The following is a 7,952-nucleotide window of genomic DNA, read 5'->3' on the forward strand; positions in this document are numbered from 1 at the left end:
ACATTTATGACCTGCATCCTCGCATCGTCCTCATCTCCCTCACACATCTATTACCTGCATTCTAACCCTGTCCTCCTCTCCCTCACACATCTATTGCATAGCTGCATCCTCGCCCCGTCCCCCTCTCCCTCACACATCTATGACCTGCATCCTCAACCCGTCCTCCTCTCCCTCACACATCTATGACCTGCATCTTCGCCCTGTCCTCTCCCTCACACATCTATTACCTGCATCATCGCCCCGTCCTCCTCTCCCTCACACATCTATTACCTGCATCGTCGCCCCGTCCCCCTCTCCCTCACACATCTATGACCTGCATCCTCACCCTGTCGTCCTCTCCCTCACACATCATATTACCTGCATCTTCACCCCGTCCTCCTCTCCCTGGCACATCTGTTACCTACATCCTCACCCCGTCCTCCTCTCCCTCATACATCTATGACCTACATCTTCACCCCATCCTCCTCTCCCTGGCACATCTGTTACCTGCATCCTCACCCCGTCGTCCTCTCCCTCATACATCTATTATCTGCTCTCCCCTCTGCCTTTCAGTAGCAAAGAAATCTCATTTAATGAAGTTCCTTCAAGTTTCTTAACATCATCTCAGTTTTCTTGTTGTCTGAATATTTAACATTTTACTCTGATTTGTTACATATGCTATATTTATGCATAATTACATGTTACGTATAATTAATAGTGATAAACATATTCATTTTTAGGCTGAAAAAGCTTCTGATCCTGCAAATTCTCTTCGAGTTGCCAAAGCAGATAGTAAAACTGAAGAAAAGACAGCTGCTGGTGCTCCCACCAATGTGGTATGCAAAATGTCTTTTATAATAATAATTTTGTACATCATAAGTTATGTGAAATAATTTTTAGAAATAAGGTCAACCAGAAATCATCTAACCCGTTTCTCTACCTTTAACTATAGTATAGTCAGTCTATCACAGAACAAAGTCTGCCTATTTAATGGAGATGATATTCTGTAATCTATGTTAAATATGTGTCACAGGTTCTCAAAATTTAAGTGGTTATTACATTCTTCCCACTGTATAAGGTAGAACTTCTTTGTTTTTTTTTTTTTTGAGACGGAGTCTTGCTCTGTTTCCCAGGCTGGAGTGCAGTGGCCGGATCTCAGCTCACTGCAAGCTCCGCCTCCCGGGTTTACGCCATTCTCCTGCCTCAGCCTCCCGAGAAGCTGGGACTACAGGCGCCCGCCACCTCGCCCGGCTAGTTTTTTTTTTGTATTTTTTAGTAGAGACGGGGTTTCACCGTGTTAGCCAGGATGGTCTCGATCTCCTGACCACGTGATCCGCCCGTCTCGGCCTCCCAAAGTGCTGAGATTACAGGCTTGAGCCACCGCGCCCGGCCAGGTAGAACTTTTTTGTAGGTGAAATTCAGTTTCTTTTATTGTAGTCTTGAATATAATAAAGAAAAATTATCAACCCTCTAAAGTTATTGTTATTCCTTGTGCTCTTAACTTGTTCTTTAACTGTTTTAGGAATAATTTTTCCCCAACATTTTATTATGAAAACGTTTAAGCATACAGAAAAATTGAAACAGTTTTTCAGTGTACATCAGTACATTCACTACCTTATACCATTATTATTTTACTATACTTGCTTTACTACATATCTCTCCATGCCTTCTGTTCATCTGTCAATCCTTATCTGTTTTATATATGTGTTAGTCCGTCTGCATTGCTATAAAGGAATATGTGAGACTGGGTAATTTGTACAAAAAAAAAAGAGGTTATGCTGGACACAGTGGCTTACACCTGTAATCCCAGCACTTTGAGAGTCCAAGGCAGACGGATCACTTGAGCTTAGGAATTCGAGACCAGCCTGGGCAATGCGGCAAAACCCTGTCTCTACAAAAAGCACAAAAATTAGCCAGGTATGGTGGTGCACGCCTATAGTCCCAGCTACTCGGGAAGCTGAAGTTGGGGGATTTGCTTGAGCCTGGGAGGTGGAGATTGTAGTGAACTGAGATAGTGCCCTACACTCCACCCTGGGTGACAGAGTGACACCCTGTCTCAAAAAAAGAAAAGAGGTTTATTTTGCCTCATGGTTCTGCAGGCTGTACAGGAAGCATGGTACCAGAATCTGCTTCTTCTAAAGCCTCAGGAAACTTAGATTCATGGCAGAAGGCAAAGTGGGAGCAGGTGTGTCACATGGCAAGTGAGGGAGCAAGGAGAGATGCCAGACTCTTTTAAACAGCCAGCTCTCATATAAACTCAGTTAGAACTCATTCATTACCATGAGAAGGGCACCAAGCCATTCACGAAGGATCTACTCCATGACCCAAACACCTCCCACTAGGCCCACCTCCAACATTAGAGGTCACATTTCAACATGAGATTTGGAGGGGACAAATATCTAAACTATATCAGTGTACCTCAGATTGCAAATATCAGTACACTTTCCCTTTGAGGGAATAATTTTGGTAACTTTTTTTTTCTGTCATCATCTAGACATTCCCAATAGTTATAAAAACAGCATGTGTTTCTGAAGTGCTTAAATTCTACTTTCTGGATGCTGTGTGTGTATTAGTCTGTTTTCATACTGCTGTAAAGATACCACCTAAGAGTGGGTAATTTATAAACAAAAGAGATTTAATTGACTCACAGCTCCGCATATCTGGGGAGGCCTCAGGAAATTTACAGTCATGGCGGAAGGCAAAGAGGAAGCAGGTGGCAGGATGGAAAAAGAGCGAGGAAGTGCCTTACTTTAAAATAATTAGCTCTTGTGAGAACACCCTCACTGTCACAAGAACAGCATGGGGGACCACCCCCGTGACCCAGTCACCTCCCACCAGGCCCCTCCCTTGACACACGGGGATTACAATTTGAGGTGAGATTTGGGGGCACAGAGCCAAACTATATCACTGTGTTTTATTACATTAGTAGTCCTGTGAGTTTTTAAGTAATGAACTTTATTTTTGTCAACTCACAGCAACAAAGTAAAAATATCACTTAAGAGATAGCAGTTGACTATTGTTTTTATTTATTTACAGGTAAATCAGGTTACGGTAAATGCCAAAACACTGTTTTTTTATTCTGCCAAGGGCAGATACATAATCGCCAACAAAATGTCAACTCATTTTCAAAAGTTATAATTACTGTGCATATTAATAGTGATGTTTTTGGTATTTTAAAGAGTTGCTTAGCTTTCCATTACTTTATAATGTTATTTTATTCATTAAGATACATGTTAGTATTTTTGAGTAAGAAATCTTATGGTCATAATGCTTAGATATTTCTGGAGACTGCCTTTGTTTATTGTTGGACAGGTATATATTGATTCTGTATCATATTTATGTTAAAACTGTGAATATTAACAGTTTTGCATCAATATGTTACTCTAAAAATATTTATATTGCAGGTACATTCATGATTGTGGTGTCAACTAGAAACATCTTTTCCCTCTATAATTTAAGTTAGCTCTTGCCACAAATACATAGATTTAAAGTAGGACAAGTAACTTTCAATTTTCCAAGAGCAAATGGCTTAAAGAAAGCAAATGGTGTTGCAAAGTGCTAACTATGAATGTCTTCAGAAATGCTTATAATTAATGGAAATCTTGTTTTAAAGAGCAAAGGCACAGCACCTCTTGCTCCACCACCTAAACCTGTTCGAAGAAGATTAAAATCAGAAGATGAATTAAGGCCAGAAGTCGATGAACATACACAAAAGACGGGTGTCTTAGCTGCTGTTCTTGCATCACAACCTTCTATTCCCAGGTAATCAAAGCTATTCCTAGGCACATTTAATTACTAGGAAGAAAAAGCACAACAATTAACAATCAAACTGGGCCGGGCATGGTGGCTCACGCCTGTAATCAGCAGTTTGGGTGGCCAAGCTGGGCAGATCATTTGTGGTCAGGAGTTGGACCAGCCTGACCAACATGGTGAAACCCTGTCTCTGCTAAAAATATAGAAAAATTAGCCAGGTGTGGTGGTGCACACCTGTAGTCCCACCCACCTACTCAGGAGGCTGAGGCAGGAGAATTGGTTGAACCCAGGAGACGGAGGTTGTAGTGAGCCAAGATGGCACCAGTGCACTCCAGCCTGGGCAACAGAGCAAGACTCCATCACGAAAATAATAATAATCAGACTGAAATAAATTATGGTCAGACTAGTTCTTTAATTGAGCAGAGCCATGTCATGTATGAGTAGGTATTCTTCCCATGTTTCCCCTTTATTATTAAGTTGTATTCCAATTCCATTTTAACACCCTGTTTCAAACCCTGTAGCAGTGCGTTCTTTAAACTTGATAGTTTATAGTAAAACTGGTATTTTAATTATGGTGTTCTAGGCCAAGAATCAGCATATTAACTCTTAATGGGCCAAATTCAGCTCAGCCTATGGCCTGTTTTTATGTAGCCCATGAACTAAGAATGACTTGTTCTTTTTTGTAGAAGAGAGAAGAAAGAACAGAAGAGAAAACAAAACAAAAAACTAGAATATGAGACAGAAACTATATGGCCCACAGAGCCTGAAATATGTACTATCTGGTCTTTTACAGAAAAGGTTTGCCAGTACCTACTTTAGACTCTTTTACTTAAACTCAGGTGATTCTACAGAAGAAATTTTTTAATAATTTTTTTTTTTTTACCTCTCCTATAGTCCTGAAGCTTATATACTTTTGGTTTATCACTGCAACTGAGCAAGTGATGTTGAGCTGTGCTAGTAAGGAAAAAGATGCTCCTTTTGCTTTGCATGTTTAGAAATAGATCAGGGAGGAATAGAGAGGATTTAAGATAAATGAATGTTACAGGTTTTTTTGCCTTCTTTGTCTTCTCAGATCTGTTGGGAAAGATAAGAAAGCTATTCAGGCATCGATTAGACGCAATAAGGAAACCAACACCGTTTTGGCCAGATTGAATAGCGAATTGCAGCAACAATTAAAGGTAATATAATTTCTGGATCTTTATAATAATCCTTGTCTTAGTAAAGAAACCTAAAGAGAAGGAATGTGATCTCATACACCTCCAAGATCACATACATGGTTCTCTTCTCTAATTTTCTAGATGCTTTGACTGTGGTTAGTTTACCCCCCCCCCACCACACACACACCCCTTTTTTTTTTTTTTTTTAAAGAGACAAGATCTCGCTCTGTCACCCTGGCAACCTGGGCTCAAGCTATCCTCCCACCTCAGCCTCCTGAGTAGTTGGGATTACTGGCATGAGCCACTGCACCCAGGTCCTAGTTTGTCCTTTTATCAAAGACAACTCAAATTCCATTAAAGGGACTTAAACAGGTCTAAAGGAAGAAGAGAGAGGTGGCAGCAATTTCAGTCGTCTTGCATGTGGAAAGAGAAAAGGCAAGCCTTAAATAGAAATGGTGCTTATGCACAGTGTGTACTACTGTCATCTAATACCCGAGAGGAATGTGTTTGTTTTCTAGTAACTATGATTTCTTTGCTTCCCTAGAAATAAAAATTACTCCTACTTAGTCCTTCCTTATTGGGTCAAAAAAAAAAAATTATTCCCAGAATCACTTATGGTTCCCCAACATTATTAGGTACTCATGTCTTACAAACCAGTGGTTCTCAAACCTTAATGCATATACAGGTAATCTTGGGTCATGTTAAAATGAAGATTCTGGTTTTTGTAGAGCTAAGGTGGGACCTGGGAATTCCAGGCGTGGAGATGCTGGAGCACTGTTGGCCCCACTTGGAATAGAACAAAGATGAGATGAGAGTCTGTGGAAATGACAAATGAATGCAGTTAGTTCATTCTTGTAATATTCTGTTCATGCTCCTCATTTAGCATTTATTACACTGTCCTGGAATTACTATCTATGACACATTTGTCTCTCTGTCCTATTACAGTGAACTCATTGAGGGTAAGTCATAATCATTTCTGTTTAGGAAGATCATGTAATATACCATCCAAATCAAGACACTTTTGAGAGGAAAAAAAGAGGGTTGCATTATCATTATTTAGGCCAAGACACTGGATATAAACTGGGATTGTCCTAGATAAACTTATGACCATCTTGTCCCTCTCCTAAAAACCTAGTATGTTAGGCATTTGTTAATGTCTGTTGAATGAATGATACAAACTTATGACCACTTTGTCTCTATCCCCAAAACCTAGATCATATGTTAGGCATTTGATAAACATCTATTGAATGAATGATATTCTTGTATAACTCTGTGATCAAAGGAGAAGACATTTGTAGTTATATGATTATTAATTTAGTCCATTGTACAGGAAAAATGAACTTAAAGACAAGCTTAATAGTATAATACCATGAAGATGAAAATTTTGTTAATGCATGTTTTTCTGAACCAGGGAAGAACATTGAAATAAGTATATTGAAGCCATTTTGAAAAATACTTTCTTCCTTACTTCTGAGAACAGAAAATAGGAAGTAAGGTACAAAATAGAAAGAGGTAGTTCTGGTTAAAACATGATACTGTCAATTTGAAAGAGAAAAAAAGAAAGTAAATGAATTAGAATTTGGTGGCTAACTGAAAAGACTCCCTAAAATCAACATTGATTAAAAATTCTGAATGCAAAGTTATTATTTGGGAAACTAAAGCCCAAAATGAGATCTAGGAGTTGATATAGGCAGATGTCATCACTAGGGAAAAGAAGCTGTATTAACAAATTCATCTACAGTTAATTCAGGGGCAGGCTTATTGCAAAATTCAGGTGTTAATACCTATTTGTTGCAAACACTGACTTTTGTAATAACTAGACATTCTGTTACCCTGATTTGTGTAATAAGAAAATGTGTGAAATTACTAGGATCTTTAGTATTAACATATAAAGAAACTACGTTTCTAAAGTGAAGTGTACTTTTAAAATATGAATAAGCTCTCCCTTAGTTGTCTTGACAAATTTAAATTGTTTTCTGGAAGCAAAGCTGTTGTTAGATATTCCTTCATTTTTCTATACTTTGAAACATAACTTGACCTTTGCATCTTTTTCAGGATGTTCTTGAGGAGAGAATTTCCCTGGAAGTTCAACTGGAACAACTTCGACCATTCTCTCACCTATAAGCCAATTGCCGTTAACTGTGAACATACTTGTTTTTAAGTGGTTTTGGGTTCAAAGCCAATTTGGAGACCCAAACATTCAGCTCACTGCTTAACTCAACATTAAATTTTATGATTCTGTTTTGCCCTATATGTTCACCATTGTATTTAAGTATCTTTTATTTTTTAATTTCAACAATAAAAAGGTCAGGATGACGTTTTCTGGAGGGTGTGTTGTGTTTATTGGCACACTCACCTTTTCTGTTCCATAGCATCTGGGATACGCAATGTTTCTATGGCTAATACCACACACCAATTTAATTTATAGAATGGGCTCCTCGTTTACATCTCAGTTACAGACTCAAATAAATTGTCAGTTTGTCCTTTTATGTTTGTTTAATATTTTACGTAAAGCATCTATTCTATAAAAATCTTCAGAAAGAGTTTCCCATTTAATTTTTGATTTTAAAGAATTACATTGGATAAGGCGGTTTTCACCATAAGCTAATTTACTCTCTGCAGCTATCTGCATTCTTCACGAATCATGTGTTACATTCAAGCCTCTTTTTTTTTTTTTTTTTTTTTTTGAGACGGAGTCTTGCTCTGTCGCCCCGGCTGGAGTGCAGTGGCCGGATCTCAGCTCACTGCAAGCTCCGCCTCCCGGGTTTACGCCATTCTCCTGCCTCAGCCTCCAGAGTAGCTGGGACCACAGGCGCCCGCCACCTCGCCCGGCTAGTTTTTTGTATTTTTAGTAGAGATGGGGTTTCACTGTGTTAGCCAGGATGGTCTCGATCTCCTGACCTCGTGATCCGCCCGTCTCAGCCTCCCAAAGTGCTGGGATTACAGGCTTGAGCCACCGTGCCCGGCCTCAAGCCTCTTTTACATGTCAACTTGTGACAAATATAAACATGTCAGATTTTATATTTCCCTTGTGGAAATGTGATCAACTTCATTAGCGACTTA

General features: G+C 39.2%; 1 protein-coding gene across 5 annotated transcripts in view; it reads left to right on the top strand.

Annotated features, from left to right (window-relative positions):
* REPS1 (RALBP1 associated Eps domain containing 1) overlaps positions 1-7,217 on the top strand; it is an 85,334-nt gene extending 78,117 nt beyond the window's left edge. For 4 of the 5 annotated variants that reach the window (XM_011962063.1, XM_011962064.1, XM_011962066.1 and 1 more), the window contains 4 exons: positions 720-815; positions 3,593-3,741; positions 4,805-4,910; positions 6,945-7,213. In XM_011962063.1, the coding sequence (XP_011817453.1) occupies positions 720-815; positions 3,593-3,741; positions 4,805-4,910; positions 6,945-7,013 (420 nt within the window). In that variant the 3' untranslated portion in view covers positions 7,014-7,213. Of the gene's footprint in view, positions 1-719; positions 816-3,592; positions 3,742-4,804; positions 4,911-6,944 lie in introns of all 5 variants that reach the window. The other variant, XM_011962065.1, reaches the window with a different exon arrangement.
* Positions 7,218-7,952: the final 735 nt, after the last annotated feature.

This window comes from Colobus angolensis, unplaced genomic scaffold (genome assembly GCF_000951035.1).
Source record: "Colobus angolensis palliatus isolate OR3802 unplaced genomic scaffold, Cang.pa_1.0 Scaffold58, whole genome shotgun sequence".
NCBI lineage: Eukaryota > Metazoa > Chordata > Mammalia > Primates > Cercopithecidae > Colobus > Colobus angolensis.